This window comes from Ceratosolen solmsi, unplaced genomic scaffold, assembly GCF_000503995.2.
Source record: "Ceratosolen solmsi marchali unplaced genomic scaffold, CerSol_1.0 scaffold14, whole genome shotgun sequence".
Taxonomy (NCBI): domain Eukaryota; kingdom Metazoa; phylum Arthropoda; class Insecta; order Hymenoptera; family Agaonidae; genus Ceratosolen; species Ceratosolen solmsi.
In genome coordinates, this window is record NW_011948420.1 from 3887425 (window position 1) to 3906870 (window position 19446).

The window sequence follows — 19446 nt, forward strand, 5'->3', positions numbered from 1 at the left end:
CACCACGTGCGTGTTGTCGTGTAGCAGTCGCCTGCCTTATCCCGGCTTCGTGCCCAGGCAACCGAGTGCACGAGAGGTAATAAGAGAGATAGAGAGATAGAGACGGCGGGGGGAGGGCGATGCTGCTGACCCGATGAAAAGATCAATTTACAATGGATAGAAATGAGCAGTCGTTTTTGCCGATCGCGCCGTACCGGTCCCCGCCCAACGTAGATAACAGTTGGTGTGGGGACGCGTGTATCTAAGCGCGCCATGGTTCCTCCCTCCCTCTTGTACGACCCCCTTTAGAACTGGTTGGCAGATCGCGTGCTACGGTCGATCGATTTTTGGTCTTCGGGATGATGAGGTCCGACTATTGGAGGCTGACGAATCGCGAGGTTACGGGATGAACGGCTAGGACCTTGGGAACGGGCCACCACGCAAGGAGCCACACCGAGAGCGAAAAGTCCTCGTGAGGCGAATTTGTTCTAAACGAAAAGCTGAGTAAGCGAGGCTGTGCTACTCCAGTATCGCTAATTAAACACACTCGGCATGTAAAAGTACAGCTTATTGTTGTATGTACACTTTATTAGAATTGTGCATTGTCTGGGCCTAGTTTATTGTTACGCATGCTGACGCACTTATTTCGATTGTACAAAAGAGCCTTCCTTATCTTGTATCTAATGCACATTTTTTCTAGGTTATTAATTCGTTATAAATATGGTGTATGGGTATTACATAAGAGCTTCACGGATAATTGCCAAATCAAAGAAAAATCGGCAACAATGTGTATGGCTGCGTGCGCGTGTGCGCGCGCGCGCTCATACATGTGGGGGAGGTTAGGGGGAGAAAAGAGATGGGGCATTGTACTAGGGAGCGCGTGCGTTTTTTGTGTTACCGGCTGGAAATGCACATGCGCATCCCTGAACAGATCGAGGCGATGTGTGTGCTCACGCATGCGCAGTCATGCAGGCGTACACAATGCAAAATAATGTGGAATAATCCTGCGGAGAGGCGCAGCGTGCGGCCCCCTTTGTTGCGCCGGGGGTCCCAATCTCCACTACCCGAGAGCTTAGCGCCTTTCAAACGTCCGCAAGAGGATTGTCACCTGCTTATCTAAATTCTAATACTCGACTGCCCCTTTTTGATTTGGGCGGCCCTTTTTCGGCGAGCGTTCGCTTCCGGTAGTCCAGAAATAAAAACAACACCGCAACGCTGTTAAGAACGTCGAGTCGTTTTATTAAAGTCCTCTACTGCTCAAGCGAGTTCATAACAGTTCATGAAAGTTAATTGACGCTGATGGTGGGTGCATTAAGACGCGAAATAGTTATGCTCTCGTCCTAGCTTTACACGAAGCGATAATTTGCCATTAATTATACGCAAACGCGTGCAAAATCGAGTAAAATTATTTATTCAAGATAAGATTGAATTTTAGATTCGACGAGTCATAAGTTAAAAGGGATTCACTTCTATATTAGTAGACAATTAAGTTTCATCAATGTCGATATAGGCAGCTAATCTGATTTTATTAAAGGAATATACACAAGGTACAAGGTGAAAAAAGAAGGACGAAAAGATGGGATTTTATTTTGAGATGTTCAAACAGACAGTATAAAAAGAAGTGACACGTCAATGACATAACATTAAGATTGGTGCTGGAGAGAGAAAGAGAGAAAGAGAGAAAGAGAGAGAGAGACAGAGAGAGAGAGAGAGAGAGACGTTTTTTTATACATCCGGCAGAAAAAGCAATTGAGTGTATGACAAAACAGGTCGGTTCTGTCGAGCCTTATCTTACCTATGCGCACATTAAACACTGCCATACACTTGAAATTGACGATAATATCAAACGTGAGTCTGATAATAATTCAACTAATGCGATAATTAAGTACACAGTATTTTGCAAAACTGAAAATTTTTGCTATTTGTACAGATATGAAACTTATGTTAAGAAACACAATTATTGTTTACACTTGCATGAAGCCGATAACTCGATACAATGATATAATAAATGAATTTAATTCGAGAATCAGCAAATTGTAATTTTCGTTTAAAAGACCACTCGGAGAATAAATTTGTCATCTTAATGCTCGTAGCAATGGCCTTTTCTAAATAAAACTTGGGCGCGTTATTTGACGATTTAAGCCGAATAGACCATAAAATGCGCGATTAGGTGGTTTATCAAATTATTTTAACACATTATAAGGACTTAAGGCTAGTTAAGAAAAAATAGAGTTATGATATTGTCATACTTGCTTACTAAAAATCGAATGCGATATCCGATCGACCGAACAATATTCTATAAATGCTCTAAAATGATAAAAATATCTTTTTATTAGATTCTATTGATTTTCGCCGACCATACAAGGTTTTTCTATCAAATGTAAAGTATTCACGTAGTTTATTATCAATATGTCTTTGATGAGTATATATGTATGTACAGCAAGCCAAAAGCAACATTCGATTTATGTTCGATGAGTCATGTGGTTACGGTAAGACTCGATATTACACATTTAAGCGACAATTTTTGAAAATAATCGCGTGGATTTCTATATGGTGGAGTTAACCACGCAATCAAGCGAATTTTAATTACAGGCGATGGCAAAATATATTTAATGCGTCTTCGGCGCCTGGGCCATTGTCGTCGACTTTTGCGAGAGGACAAGCAGCAGTAAGAGGCATAGGCTCGTCTTATCCGATTCCCAAGCTCGAAGGCTTAATTCTTATCGCTATCTTTAACGTGGCGCTATACGTGCACTGCTACCCGTGTTACCGCCGCGTTCTCATGACATGGCATCCCGTGTATAATTATATTTGGCTTGTAACAACAAATGAGAGAGAGAGAGAGAGAGAGAGAGAGAGAGAGAGAGCAAGATGGAAAGAAACGGAATAAATTTTCCAAGGCTCAGGCACCGCTGTAGCCGTTGCCGTCGCCTCGATCGTTTACAATATGATAGAGACTCGAACCGCCGAACGGTAGTCGCGGAATTTTGCGGGCGCCACTCTTGATTCTACCTTGCAATCATTTTGCAAACGATGCTCTTTATGCCCATTGTGTATGCATACAGCACACGTACATGTGCCAGATGAGGTAGAATAGAATGGGGAGGACCGCATTACTAACCGACACGTGTAAAATTCGTACCCGATTAATAGTTGATAGGTCGGTTTGATGTATCTATGTATCCTATATTCACCTCCCCGCTCCCCGCCCCCGTCGTCATTCCGACACTCGGTGTGTAATTAAGTTATCATCGCGATATTGTGTAAATTTACACAAATGTTGTTCGTGTGTAGCTTAACCTAAATTTTTTATATTTCATAATAAACGTCCAACATGCTCCTTCGTAATTTTCTAAGCCTTTTTAAAATTACATTATGAATATAATATAGTTTTCATAAACACCAAATGCAAGGTCGTATTCTAAGCCTCGTTGTTTGAAGAAAGTCATTTCGTTGTTAAATATGTTAAAACGCGGTAAATTTTCAAGAATACATTTACGTGTGTATGTTAAGGCTGATAAGCCATCAGCTATCTCAAATATTTACTTTTTATTTAATTGAAACGTAATACGTATTTAGGTAGTTCTCTATCAAATATTTTGCATGAGAAGTGAGTTAATATTCATTGGCTCGTTCCTGGCTGGCTACATTTTCCGTATGCGAAATAATAAATCATCTTGCTATTCTATATAATTCTAGACAACAAATTTCTCTCTCTCCCTCCCTCTCTCCTTCTCTACATAAAACTTAAAATAAATTGAAAACAAAAAATTATACGACCTCTAAAAAATTTGCTAAAGGGGGAATGAATGTAAAATAGTATCGAATGAATAAATGCATATAGCTGTAGAAATGCTTGATTTACATTCAAGCGCAAGGAAATAATCAAAAGGAATATAAGGTTATTCCAGTTTTGTGCTTTTGCGTTATCGAATTTGCGATAATACCAACTGACATCACCAACCAACATGACTGCGTACAGATGTATTCCTCCCCTCCCCTCTTGCTCCCTCTCTCTCTCTCTCTCTCTCTCTCTCTCTCTCTCTCTCTCTCGCCGTTTTCGTTCATTCTACCTTCAAAGAAATACCTTAATGCTTAATCAATCGAAAACAGACGACAAAAGGCGAAAAATTTAGCTATAAAAGAAAAATGGAAATAAAAATCATTGGCAAGTGACTGCTAGATTGGTGGAAAGGAATGTCTGCAAATTCGGTAAGTTTTTTACGAAGTGTATTTCGTCTTTTTTATTTTACATATTCATATCCCGTGTTTCTCAACTTTCTCTGCATATTACAAGTTATAGGAACAGTTTTCATCTTGCAAAGAAGTAAACTAGAGCTTGTTGCAAAGACTGACTTTCACAATTCTGGCGAGCAGAGGAAACCTGGACACTTTATCGTTTTGCCTCTTAAAATTCTACTAAAACCTGCATAGCAGCCGCATCGGGTTGGCCGTAAAAATTGTGCTTTACTAACACTATTACCTTTTCAGGTTAAATATAATATAAGACCATTTAGGCGCGTGTGCGCTTGCATCTGCGTCTGTGTCTGCGCCTGCGCTTGCGCGAAACAAAAAATACACGAAAAATAACAAGATTAGTTTACCTCTGCGTATCTCGTTCGATTTATTTTGAATTCCCTCGCAATAAACAACGCGAAATAATTTCAAAGATTAGAATTTGACTCGTAACAGGTAGCATATAAATTGACGTTAAACACAGAAAACGTTTGGACTGTACTTTCTAAACAAGTACTTGTGAAAAGGCATTTTTTTTTGTTTTTTTTTTTTTTGTTTTTGTTTTTTTATTTTTAAAGAAAAGCCTGCTTACAAAAGACCGATTTAATTTTACAATTCATATAATAACTATAAATGGTAGCATACGAGGATCTGAAAATTCAAGTCGACATGCAATCACCTAAAACGCCGAGGAAAATAAAAGGAAATGATCGATTAGCAAGGCGTCTGAGAAGTGACGTTCTCACTCAACGCGTCGAGTGTTTTTGCTCTCGCATGTACCGCAAAGGCATGAAGACCACATTTTCGCGTGCGCGTTAAATGCGAGCCTAGGACTCTTGTATACATAAATCGGCAAAGAATGCGATGTCGAGCGACAACGACGACGAAATGGAACGTTTTTAAAAGACTGCCAGATCGTTTTGTGCGCGGCATGGGGCCACGTGGCTCGAATTACCTTCGTGTCCTTGGATAAAGGTTTGGAACCTCCGAGCGCGGTCGTAGAGTCGCTCAATATTGGGGCCCGAAAAACGTGAGCTCCGGTGGCCTGACGCCGCTCTCTGCGAGTCTTCTGCCTCGTTGAGCACTGGCCCGAGCGACGACGCCATGTTCCATTCTCCACGGGATTTCTTTGCTCTCTCGCGTGGCCAAGCCGATTGATATGCCACGAAATTTGCCCACGATATAGGCTCCCCCTTATTCCTTGACGCGCGCGGTCCCAAGCATAATATCCTGGGAAGTGAGCGCGATTTTGAAAAGTCATTTCTCGCGAAGCTACGATTACTCGGCACCGCGCATTCCCCAACCATAGTGCTCTCGTACCTACGGTCCCATTTTATTCGTATAAAGCTCAACCAAGCCCAGCCTGTGTATGGGTACGCTTTTAATTTTACGCCCACCCGCATCCCGGCATTGCCGCCTTCTCCCGTCGACCTCGCACCTCAATTATAATCAGTGACACGAATTTGCTTGACGGAGCTGCAGTTTCAAGCGGGGGAGCCGCTAGTCGGCCCAAACTTTATACCCGCAAAAAGACGTACTTTTTTCTAATTTCGTAAGAGCGAGACCCCAAGAGGATAAAGATTGATTTGGGACTTTTAACAAGCGTTACGATGGTTACCGCGTCCTTCCAGCCGACGTCGGATTCCAAAAGCGAGCCGTCGAAGCATTCTTGCACGAAAGTCAGGCCCCGCTAGTGTGGCGACGCATGACAGGAGGCTGGGAATGTGCCGGGCTGGGGTTTTTGATGAGTATCTGCCTCCTCCTCCTCCTCCTCCTCCTCCTCCTCCTCCTCCTCCTCCTCCTCCTTCTCCTCTACCGAACCACCTTCCACTGCCTTTTGCAACGTCTATTTCACTGGAGCGAGCGAGATTTGTGATTTAATAATAGTAGCGCTTACAAAACAGCGATGTCCCATTGGCTCGAGTCCTTTTTATCTCGACGTTCCTTTGGATTAAGCCTCGTTTTGCACACTAATTCATACGCGTGAAAATCTCGCGCGAAATTCATTTCCCGGGATTTTTAATTAAAGTATATCCCAATGGACAGACGTTACTTCTTCGGCGTTGCGGATTACGAATCGAATTATATTTTTAATTTAGCTAATGACGTTGACGAAACTTGGCTTTCCAAGCAAGTGCTCCAAATGTCGATTTTCATTTTCTTCACGTTTCGGCTCAATATGCGCAAGCATGTGTACAGTTGTACGTGCATTGGAAACTTTGCTAAACTACGTTAGATATAACTCGACCGGCGACTGTGAAGCTACAATTGTTATTCATAGAATTACGTGACACTCGCTTGTTCTCTTTCATTAATGTTATATTATTTTATGTATTGGCAATGAAAATCGTCTGTAATCATCGACAAACATTTGTAAATTAATAGCACAAGAATTTGAGACTAATTGAAATTTTTGATAATTTATAATCGCAGTATTAAATCAAGTTTCATATTGCACCAGTCGATGCATCATCGTCTTGCGTCTAACTTAATAGTCCCAGCGATTTAAGAAAGTGCACGTATGAGAAAAAAATTGTTTGTTAGCTAATTGGAAGGTATTTATAAATAAGCACAGTGGAGAATGCATTTGATAAATTGGACCCATGGTTTTACAATTTATTTCATTTTAAGATCAATAGACAAGAAGCCAATAATATAATATAAGTGAGCAGCGTATGAATTATTAAAAATTCAGATGTTATATTTAAATTAAAATCGCTCACGATGTTATTTGCTAAACTATGTGTGTAACGAGGCACGAATCAACATATCCGCTCATCTTTTACGCAGAGCCTCCTATATAATTAATTTTGATAAAACATATATTTCTATTCCAAAGCAATTAAATTAATAAAAGATGAGCAACCATTTCTAAATCGTTTGATGCAAACAAATTCGTTTTTATGGTTTTCAGACTTGTAGTAAGCAACCAAGCTGCCTCTCGCGTTAACAGATCCATAATAACTTGCCCCTCGCGTTCATCTCTCCATCTCTCAACTTGCGTAAGCACACATTGTTTAATGCAATTACTCAGCAACAATTCGCATTATTGATTTTATATTGCTCTCTTGTAGAAGTTGCCGTACAGTTTCATGGACAGACGAGACTTCATACGCTTCGTATTTCAATTGCTGGAATACAAGCATATTGTTCGATAATTATATTTTATGCAGATATCGGTGACGCTTCTGCACGCAACCACCGCCTTTGGTCACCTGCGCTTAATCTTGCTACGACTAATTGATACTTGAGGACTCTTCCAAGTCTGCGATCGCGTACACCACAAAGGTGTCGCAAAAAATGAGCAAGGATTCGAGATATAGGGAAGAGGCTGCTAAATAGGATTTGGTATGCTCACCTGTTTCGAGAAGACGGCGATGTCCTCGTTAAAACTTTCGGATGAGCAGACGTCGCCACCTGCGACGCCGGGCTCACGTGGTGTGCATGTCGCTAGTTCACACTTCTCGAAGATTAGCGCAAGCAGTGGAAACAGGGGGTGCCTGCAATATATAATACCTTATATAATACCTTCGTTAATTATCACATTTTTTAATAGCCATATATATATATATATATATATATATATATATATATATATTTATATGCATTGATATTAATGTAAATGTAGAATACATTTTAATTTTGACCATTTATTTGCGTATCTCTGGTTGATATGTCTGACCTTTTTATAAACTCATAAAATATAATGTAAATTCATTTTTTAAGTCCTACCTTTTCATTTTCTGCTCGTGATGATCATCAGTCGATCAACCACATAGATGCGATTACAGGTTTTAAAACTTCATAAATTATTTTATATTTCGCGATGTACGAAATCTTAAGAAGAACATTACGTCAAACAATGCTGACACTAAAAATTATAAAACAGGCAGCAAGATCATCTATGTTTCATTCAATAAAGATCCGGCCCCCCCCCTCCTATAACGTACGCACACGCGCATACGCATACGCATGCCATTGTAAAAGAGAGGCACACTTAAGTAGTGGTGATATACATAGATGGGAGTGTCCGGGAACTTCTTCGCTTGGTCGTATTAATTTTTTGCCTCCCGTGAACTAGCGCGCATCGAAATTTGCATTTTAAGCAGCCTGTTGACGGATTTTTTTCCCGCCGGCCGTACTTTTGAGAACAGCCCCCACTTTTAGCCAGTGCTTAGGAGTACGCAATTAGGGTAAGAAAACAACGGGAGAAGTCGCAAGAAATTAAATTTGGTGTGAAGCGTTGAAACGGAAAGCGAACCAGAAGAACGAGTGGATTCCTCTTCTGGTGGCAGGTCGCGAAGTGGTGCCGCCGACGCCGCAGCCGCCGCTGCCGTCGTTCACGAGCAGCTCGTTCCGAGGCTCACCGATAGGTCGTTGAGCTTGGAGTTGCCGTCACCGCCGCCACTGACCGACAGCCCCCCAAACCCAACCTACCTGACGGCCGCCACCTCCAGCCTCCGCGTTGCGATGCCCACGATTTTCGGAGCCCCGCATTTACTGGATATTTTTATCGCTGGCCCAAAGATTTACTCCGAACACAGAAAGTCTCTTTAGTGGATAGGCCAAACTTCATTTAAAATTAACTATTTCCTCGCTTAGCTTACTAAGATGGCGGCAAAAACGGAACCACCTCTCAAATATTTATCTATATTAACAAACTGTGTAAATAAACTCCCAATCGAACATGAGTTTACTTATCTTCAAAAGCTTTGGCAAACGTTTATATAATGCTAAGTATTTATTTATCCTCCATTTGATTCAAATGTACAACAATTAGCGCTTTGATGTGTCATTTTGATGTTATTATTGCCAGTGATTTAATGATCAATTAAATATATTATTCATGAGAATTTTATAATTAAATGTGAAATCAATATGGCTATTAAATTGAATGGAAAGAATGCTTATGTAAATAGACGATAACTGTAATTATTTCATAAATTTCATTTTTAATTTTTAAAATAATCTTATAGCATATTTAAGGTACGAATAATAGTTATATATGCTTATATAATTTAATGAATGAGTTTTTTCAGGGCAATTATTATTGCATTTGAATAACTAAAAAGTTTGAATTTATGAATTCAAAGTTAATTAAATTAGAAACTGGAATAATAAGTATATTATGATTACGTAAAATTGCAAGAAATTCCCGTTAAAAGTTAATTAAATTACAAAACCTTCAAAAAGTTTGTTTCATAATGAATTTCAATCTCAGTACAAATGTTTTTCAATCAGTTAATATTTCTCGATACTATGTTATTAAACGCATATTATTTATATTCACATGAACTATAAATTCATATTCAGTGATTGAGACAGAGATCGATAGAGAGAGAGAGAGAGAGAGAGAGAGAGAGAGAGAGAGAAAGTTGTTCAGATTACTAGGTAGACTATCTTAGATATTGAGAAGAGTACTAACTAATGTAAATATTAAAAAAGTTTACAACTGAATAAATCACAAAATTATTTAAAGTTTATTTTGAAATGATATATATAATAAATATGCTTTTTTGGATAATGGATTTTTGCACATTACAGGAAACAGGTACCGAATATATGTATATAAATCATATTGCTCTGTGCTCACCCCTAAGAAATTTGAAGACGGCAAGACAAAAAATCGACCTTCGTATTAAAACAATGTATATGTCTGATATATAGAACATATCGTGTATAGGGCACATAAATTTTCGTAAAAAATTTGGATGGGAGGACCGGAGCAGGTCTCGGTAGTTGGATTGAAGACGAGGCTGCAGCACGAGTCGGTCGTCTATGTGTACGTGTGCACGTGCGTGCGTGCGTGCATGCGTTTGCGTATACATGGACAGCAGGCGCATGTGTAGAGCACTCTTCGCGTATGAAAGACTCATCACGCAAGCAAAGATGAAGAAGGATGAGTCGAGGATACGAATAGAGAGCGAGAGGGAGAGAGAGAGAGAGAGAGAGCTATGGTATGAGGTCGAATGAGTTCGTTCGGTAGCCAGAGCCGGGGGTCGAAGGTGTTCACATCATATCGGTGGACCTAAGAGAAGACTATCCTCCCAACACTGGCGGCTGCTGTTTAAAATGCCACGCGAAGATACTTCTTCTTGTTCTTCTTCTTTCTGTAGTGTATGCGCATGGTAGCGATGTGGAGGCTCGCGGCGTGGCGGACATAAAACGATTCGGAACGAATTTCGACAAATTGACGTAGTTGCAGCATTGGATATCGCCTACTCCCTGTTTCCCACTCTCCCGCTCTTATTCTGCAAAAAAGGTCCTCTCGCTCTCTTTACATCTGCGCGCGCGGCACCTCGGACCCTGAGACTCATTCCTCATTTCGAACACCATAGAGAAGATACTTTTCTCTTTCTCTCTCGTTTTTTCGCTCTTCCCTTCTCTCTAGATCTGCCGCTTCTTTGCGCGTTGCCGTTTTCGAGCTTCTATACAGTGGGTTGATTTTCTCGCGCTCAACATTGCATTTCTACTGTTTTAGAGCAGCAGACCGAGTCTCACGCACGGTCTTACCTGTGGCAGAAGCTAATGTATTAAATATTTCTCGATAACAATCGACATATCTAACGAGACAACTACTAGTCACATGTTTACTTCACTCGATTGACAATGTCTTTTCATTTTAGATCGTTTAATTTTTAATTTCTATTTCATTGAAATAATCATAAAAATTTGTATACGTATATTTAATTTGGAGAAATAATGACTGTATTACGATAAAAATTTTTCTTTATTTACCGATTTTCTTGCTTTTGATGGCATCCTGTTATCTTATGTCAATAACTTTTGGAAATACAGACAGTTATCAGTAACAAATACAATAATCTCTTTTAAATGATTTATAGCTTATGGATTTAATTTACAATTGACAAATTAATTTACACGCAGGTAGTAAAAATATAAACAATTGCGTTATTTGCGACTCGCGTTTATAAAATAACTTTAGTAATGATTTTAATTTTCATAATTTAATGTCGGATATTTAGATGCCAATGAAAAAATGAATACATTTCACAAAAGCTAAATAACGTGTAAACGTATTTCTCACATAGCTGTTGATTTTAACACTACCTTATTTTATAATATGATTTAACAAGTTCGAGGTTCAAGTGCTGAATACTAAGTCATAAAATCATCCGTCGCAATCCAATCAAGAAATCAATCGATATAAATGTTTTTATTACATCATTCCATTTTATTGCAAAAATAACTGGAAGAAAATATCGATAATACCTTGTTAATGAGAACACATGCCGTTTTACGATACCTGACATTCAATAATCAAACGACCGACTTTCTCATTTGTACTTGAAAAATTAATTTTCAAAAAGGTATAAAATAAAGAGAAAAAATAGCAGGCAAAAAAGAGACAAAATATACGTTTAGGTGAAAAACAATTCTCTTCGTTAAAAGTCACTGTCCGAACAATCAAAAACCAGAAATTTGAGAAGGTTACGCATCTGTTTCCTCTCTCTCTCTCTCTCTCTCTCTCTCTCTCTCTCTCTCTCTCTCTATCTCACTCGCCTCTTTCGTTCTGCCTGTCTGGTTCTTTTCATTCCTTTCAATGCCGTTTCGATGATCCTCGGTTTAAATCCATGTCAGCTATATCTTTAATTTTGAGTGTTATTGATTAGCACGAAAATTAATAAAGCGAGGAGATTCATCGTACACGCGATCTTCGGCTTGAGATATTGCGGGTGTATTCTTCTATTGCACTTCTATCAGGACAAGGTCGGTTTAAATGTTGACAAATGACTGGTGAAAGACTTATGCGTCGGCAATAACGAGCTTCGTTGCTCTGCAGTAATGATATGATATACGATTGCCTTGCTCAACATTGTTCGGTATATCTGCGGTTTTGCGGTTCGCGTTGCCCATCGGCGCCGCCACTCGTTTTATTTCCTGCTTGTGTAAGCGCTCGTAACATTTTTTCTCTGCGATCGAAGCCCAACGCATGTTTCTAATCATTCATATGCGGTGCGGTTGTGTCGAAGAGATTGTCAGTTGTCACGGTGTGTTTATTTAAGAGTAGAGGCCACTTTAAACTTGGCATTTAAGCATCTCGTATAAATCACAACAGTTCTTTTAGAAAATATATTGACTTTAAAATACTTATCATCAATTTTCAAACATCCATTTATTGTTGTTGATTCATCAGGGGATAGTGACACATTTCTCATCGATGCGCATTTTATTGCAAAATCTTAGGATAATAATAAAAATCTTGATGAGCTTATGATAGTAGGATAGTTTATTTTCTTAATGCAAGGCAATTGCATGTAAAACTACAAGATATCATCAGGTTAATTGATTCTATGAAGAAATAAATTTAAAATCAAGTTCTCTTCATTTTCTTAAGATCAATGAAAAATTTACAATTTTCTTTCTTAAATGTGTTAAAAAGAGACTTTGGAATGGTTGGTTATTGCATTGTGTAGGCTAAAGTGCGATCAATATAGCATATATTGATTGATCCAATGCGGCAGATGGGAGAAACAAATGGTAATGAATGAGTTAAATTTTAGCATTATCAACTGTAATTAGCCGATGAACGGTCATAGTAGTCATGTTAATTCGTACCAATGTGAATCCCTATCAGTTTTTAGAATCGGGTTTTATCTTTAGAAAGAATGTGCTTGGGCGTAGATATTGCGTGTTATCGCTAAGGGTAAGTGAAAAGCTCAATTTCCATGTATGCTTGGATTTGCTTCGTTAGTTGCTCAAATTTTTATTTTATTTCGATAGTTATGGCAGCGTTTCGCGCGCACGCAGTTCAAATTTTCAGCCGATCGGTTAGCAATTTATGTTTAATTAAAAACACGTATTTGTATCGGCAACTTTTGCCATTCGACAATTGATCGAACGAACGAAAAATTTAATTTAATTACATACAGTACTGCTGCTCGTACATCGTAGGGCAATTGCTTTTAGTCGATTTTTGTACGAGAAGGCAAAGAGGGTGTTTACTAAGCTCTGCGTGTACGCCAACTGTGCACATTTCTTTTCAGAAGACAACGAAATAGAAAAAATCTATTTTCCCCAAGGATTGTGTAAGGATTATATTTTTAATCTTTTATATCCCCATCGTCGTCGTCGCCGTCATCGCCACCGTCATCGTCGTCATCGATAATAACGATAGCCGTAACTTCGTTATTCAGCAACTGACAGTGATTTGCAATCCTCGTTTGCTTGCGTAAAAGTCTTATGCGCATCGTATCGTCCTCATGCTCTCTTACGTAAAATGGCTGGTGGATCTTCGCGCTTCGTAGCAAACTGACGCCGCAGTTTGATCGTAAATCTCATCCTTTGCAATGAAATGTAGGGAATATCAGAATAACAGATGCAGTTTTTCGATAAAATACAATTGAAGAATTGATTCAGTAAGCATAAATCGAAGATTATTTCGTTAAAAATAAAGTGCATCTTACATAATGGAAGAAATTTTTGAAAATATTTATAAGCTGCTTTTACATAGGCGAATTCAACTACAATAGAAGGATTTGCTAATCTGTCGGTTTACCGATCATACGAATAATTTTCTCTATCCATTAATTATTATTACGGGCATTTTGTTTAATCTGTTTTTATTTCTGATTAGAGTGATTCTTCTTTTGTTGTATTATTAAGCTATCATTACATTATCGATATAATATCTATGAATAAGAATTAAGGATGATAATATTAAATTAGGCTGAGTTCATTGATCCATCCTTTAATTATGGAAAATGTTATTCCCATAAAGTAACATATAATCAGGCATACACATTTTATTTGAATATTTTCAACCACTGTTATTTCACAATGTCAATAAAATTTTTAATCAAGTCAATTTAGACAAGAATTCAGAACTAACTTTGACTGCATAACACACGTTATATCCGAAAGGTAAATCTCATACGCGCAATCTCCTATACTATAAGAAAAAATTCAATAAAATTATAAAAGCTTCCGTTTCGTCGTAAAACGTCGACGACCCTCGAGAACAAAAAATAATAAATAAAATTAAATTCGAAATCACTAGGAAAACGTCTAGAACGCTTGCATAGGCAATTATCGGCAGCAAAGAGAAGCAGCGGCAACGGGTATAAGATAGATAGTGGCGTAGCTCGCTAGCAAGAGGTAAACAGGGGGAGGCCACCTAAATAATCCGGGCGTTCCAGGAAAGTACGAGTCCCCGCCCGGCCACACGACGAGTGGACAAATTACAGGGTTGGCCGCGAAATAATGAGCCCCCGTGTGCCAAGGATGCCAGAAATCGAGGCATCTCTCGCGCAACGATAAATCACCGAGGAGACGACCGGGGCCAGTGCGAGCGGCCACGCGCTTCTCGACTCCCCGGCGCACACCTAAAAGCCCCCATTCATGGACATTTGGCGCGAGCGAGAAACTCAAAGGCCGCGTGCGTGCCCCGCGAAATTGAAATCTCTTGCAAAATGCTTGTCTGTAATTAGATCATTTCTTTGGCCTTTTTTATTCGTAAGGCTGCTGCTGCTGCTGCTGCTGCTGCTGCTGCTGCTGATGATGATGATGATGATGTTGCTGCTGCTGAACTTGGAAATATTGTAAAATCGTCTATGTCATAGTACTCGACTTCCTTCCGTTCAAACGCATAATAATACCAATTTGTTTATTAATTTCACCGTACGCACCTCCAAGATGTTTAGATTAGATGTAAATATTCCCGACAATGGAACTGCTATTTTCTTAAGATTTAGTAACCATTTCAAATTTCCAATAGAATCAGGACTATTATCTATGATCATTAAATACCATCTCCAAGTATTGTTTATATAAAAAGGTCGACATTCACGTTAAGTTTGTCAACTAAAACCGCTATTAAAAATACGCTCCACAAATAATTTTGTGAAATTTAATTTGATGAATGTGGCAAGATAGCTGCCTATGTATATATATATATATATATATATATACTCAGCTATCTTGCCGCTAAAGAAACGTCTAAAATAATTTAGTACGAACCAAGTCATTTAGTTTGATCTTGTACGAAAAAAAATAATTTAAAGAAACAAATAATAAAAAATAAATAAATAAAAAAGAACAAAAAAATACAAAGAATTTTATAGCCTATAAAAATGACAAGCACAACCACAACGGCATTACGAATTATTCTAGCGACCGATCTTGTAAACATTGTAATGGAAGCTAGCGATTGATTTGTAGTAACCAATTAACTCAAAACAGCATTTCCAAGCGAAAAAGAGAAATATATTTATTACCGACGATAAAAAAAAATGTGTCGAGAGCTATAATTTGAAAACGTTTAATATAACGACTTTGAGTTCTTGTGGTCGTTAATTCATTTGAAATTACATTAAACGAGAAACTGCAGTCGCTAGCTTCGCACTGATCAGCCAATTCAAGATAATAATAATGCAAACTCACCCATAAATGGCGTCTTTGTCGCGCTTAACATGGGCCTCGGGTACGGCCGCTGCTGCAGCCGCTGCCGCGAGTACGTGGGGCGGCTGGGGCGGGGGCGGCGGATACTGGGGGTGACCCGGGCCCATGGTGCCCAAGTGCGGACTGTGGTGGAGGCCCGGGACGCTGCGGGCACTCCCATGTGGATCGTAGAGGCCCGCGCCGCCGCCACCCTCGAGGTAACCCCCGTGTAGCCCGCCGTCCTCGTACTGAAATGTCAATACAAGCGTTACAATTAATTACGAGACATGGATTTTTATCTTCGATGCCGCTACCCTTAGGTAATCGGCTTTCGGCAGCTTTTGGGATGAGAATTTTGAGCCTCTTCGTCTTTACAACAGAAGCTACAAATTAATTATATTTATCGAAAGTTTTGAAGTTGCGATAAATTTGACAGTTAAAATACGACGTAATGCTATGCTATATACGTGCTTAATTATTAGTTAGAATTTACGAGTCGATTAAGGAGCGATTCGGCGAAATTTTGTACAGCGATGAAAAATGAGAGCTCACGGAATTTCGGATTTAGAAATCGGGTGAAGGGTGATTTTGAAGCGCCTGACCTAACTTCCAATAGAAATATTGGCCATTGTGGAACTTGGGGTAGGGTGGGAGAAGTAGACGTCGATCGCAGCTGGCGATGCTAATGACACCGAGCGAGAGTCACCACGTGATCTAGAATGCAATGTGCGGCACGACGGCGATGGGCACGCTGCTGCACCCAGTCAATATCGTTGTTATTGCCGAGTTCAAGTTTATGTCGTCCAGACAGGACGTACGCGCCGGCGCACACCTTTTCTCTCGAGCGATACGTCAGACGTCGAGTTTAGCTCAAACTTCCGGATTATTGTCGTTGTACGTGATGTACCTTTAGTATTTTGAGTTTGATGCACCTTTAGTATTTGTGAGCGCCGCGCTTAATCGGGACATTGATAATGGCAATACGTACAATTTCGAGGGAACGTGTACTTATTTATTTTCCGGATTAATTACATTCGATTTGCATTTGTATTATTTTGACAGCAATTCTTCGTAATCCATTGAAATCTTCTTAGATAAAACAGTAATTGAAATATCGCACAACTCATTTTGAATATTGGATGATTATATTTAAAAAATGTAATTTTCAAACTCATTGATGATTATCTTACTAAGTCATGAGAATTTAATTGCCGGTGAAATTAAAAAAATTATTTTGAATTTTGTGCAGCGATTAACATCTTAAATAACTATTGAGTAAACAGACTGAAAAATAACATGTTCATAGCTACTAAGATTTATAATTACTAAATCACTTAGGAAGTCAAACATGATACTTAATTAAGTTGCAATCCATGTGACACAGCAAAATCTCTTTTAAATTAGTAATTTCAATGTGCCATTACCATTTCATGACTAGTGATTTAAAAGTTTGATTGAATTGCATTTCAAAAATTAAAATAATACAAGCTTAATACTTGTAAGTGTAATACACAAGTTTAATTTTGGTTGAAAAGTGCATTACGCTTTTAGCTTTTCGAACGCTATTATTTCACGTGACTGTTATGCACAGAATCAATTATATATATATATATATACACATATAATGATAAGTAAAGTGAAATTGTAAGCATTTTGTAATTATTGCTAATTCAAAGGAAATTGAGAACGGGATCTGCGTTGATATTTTTTACAAAGTTTTCTGAAGCGAATACCGTTAATATGAATAACATAAAATTAGAGACGATTCTTTATATTACGTGTCTCAAAAAATTTATAAATTCTGATCTGTGATGCACATTCGAATATACTGTCATTTTCAATTACTGGTTGAATCCAGAGCCATGCATGTTATTAATATCATACAAAACGAAGAAGAACCTGTATATACATACACATGTACTTTTAGTCGATAATTGTTACAAAAACAATGCACGTGATAAGACTATTCGTTGCTTTACCGTAACTATCTATAGTAGTTATAGAATACATGCAACATATATTGCATGAACATGAAAACGCGATAATATGTACAGCAATATTTTAGAATACCATTTAGTATGTACTACATATTTCTTTTTTTCGCGCTAATACAATTTATACAATTAAAAGAAAGTACATTAAAGCTTTACGTATCGCAGAAAACTTTTACAACAAAAACATTTAATTTTTTACACCGTTATCATTACATTGGAAATTAAATTAAAATTGTCGATTAACAAGTGATTTTTAAACATTGATAAACTATAATTTAATTTTTTAAACAAGCTATACTTTATGTATTGTTCAAATAAATGTGATTATATTTATGTGATACGGATTATGTGACCTGTAATAATCTTTCCACTTGTGGTTATGTGATTTTGTATTATTAATTAATTAAAAATTAAATAAAAATGTAACCTTTTTTTGCATTTATAGATATTGTAAGTGAATGTTATTTGGAAAAGTTAATAAATTACAAAATGAGCGTAACTGGATAAAAATTTGGATTATGCTTTTAATTAATATTCTTCGATAAATAATATAGTTTCAATCGAAAGTCTAGAGATCATAGATTCTCGCAGGTAGACGGATGCAAAAATTCGGTATACGAATTCATCTATTATGCCCTCTTCCCTCAGTACGAACGAGCCTACTATAAAGGATTCAGAGCAACTCATTAAGCAACCAATGCCAGAAAAATATTTGGAGCCTCTCTACGACAGAAACATACAACTTCTATCCAGACGTTTCTGGTACAAAGTACATCTGGCGATTGTAGTGGTAGCGGTCGGTTTATTGGTGTCGGTAGCGTTCCAAGGATGTTGATGAACACATCTACTGCCCATCGATGCATTTATATCGGCGTGTAGTCGTGCAGCAGGGCCGGCAAGATCGATCGATCTCCGCACTTCTTTCTTTCGCGAATGTATAACAAACATGGCTGAAAAAGCTGCACGATGTAACGCGCGCACGCGCACGCACACCACACACAGACGAGTATAATGAATCACCGTCGAATAGATGAGAGCTCGCGTATATGAAGATATCACCCATCTCGAAGGAATGATCTCGGGACAAAGCGAGAAGTACGCGAGTACTATTTACAATCGCTAATTACAGTGATGAGCCTCGCCATGGCTAATTTGTAAGCTTCGGAATCGGCAATCACGATTTATCGTTATAAAACGAAGTAACTGTTAACCTTGCTTGCCGTACGAGCGAAAGTGTATTCGGTACGATAGATCACCGGATCTACGTAGTCGTCAGAAGGGTCGGAAAAGCGGTTTATTCGCTCGTATGTTGTCTGCAATATCGTGAAAATTCGTGTCACGAGAACAAAATAAAATAAATAAATAAGCATATATGTATAAAGAATAAGAAATTGGAAGGAAAATTATAGAACGGATGCACCGAGTCACTTATTCTGACATACAATGTCTACTTATATTAGTTAGAAAATTGTTGTGAAAAAAGTCGCTGGTGGACTTATCGGTGCAATAAAACACGTTCGACGTCTTTCTCTTTCTCAGTACATGCGTGTGTGTGATGGCAGCCATTTACGGAGAAAACTTAGAAGTTGATATAAATGATTGAAATCATTATTATAAAATGGATATTTATAGGGCACATATTATTTTTCGTTAATATTATCGAAAATTATAATCATCATAAAAATATCAATTAGTTAAGCGAGTTGTTGCAAGAAGAAACTCATATAGCGATGATACAATCGCATCAATGGTTGTTGGAACAATGCGGTAAAAATGTAATTGATTGGGTATATGACATGGTATGCTTAAAAATTATGTATATATTTAGAAAAAAAGA

The 19446-nt window shown here is 38.3% G+C and overlaps 1 protein-coding gene across 3 annotated transcripts in view; it reads right to left on the minus strand.

The window, feature by feature from the left end:
* hth (Meis homeobox homothorax) overlaps window positions 1–19446 on the minus strand; it is a 517031-nt gene that overhangs the window by 490494 nt on the left and 7091 nt on the right. For all 3 annotated transcript variants that reach the window (XM_011498002.1, XM_011498003.1, XM_011498001.1), the window contains exons 2-3: window positions 15619–15863; window positions 7574–7715 (exon numbers count right to left, since the gene is read on the minus strand). In XM_011498002.1, the coding sequence (XP_011496304.1) occupies window positions 7574–7715; window positions 15619–15863 (387 nt within the window). The remainder of the gene's footprint in view (window positions 1–7573; window positions 7716–15618; window positions 15864–19446) is intronic.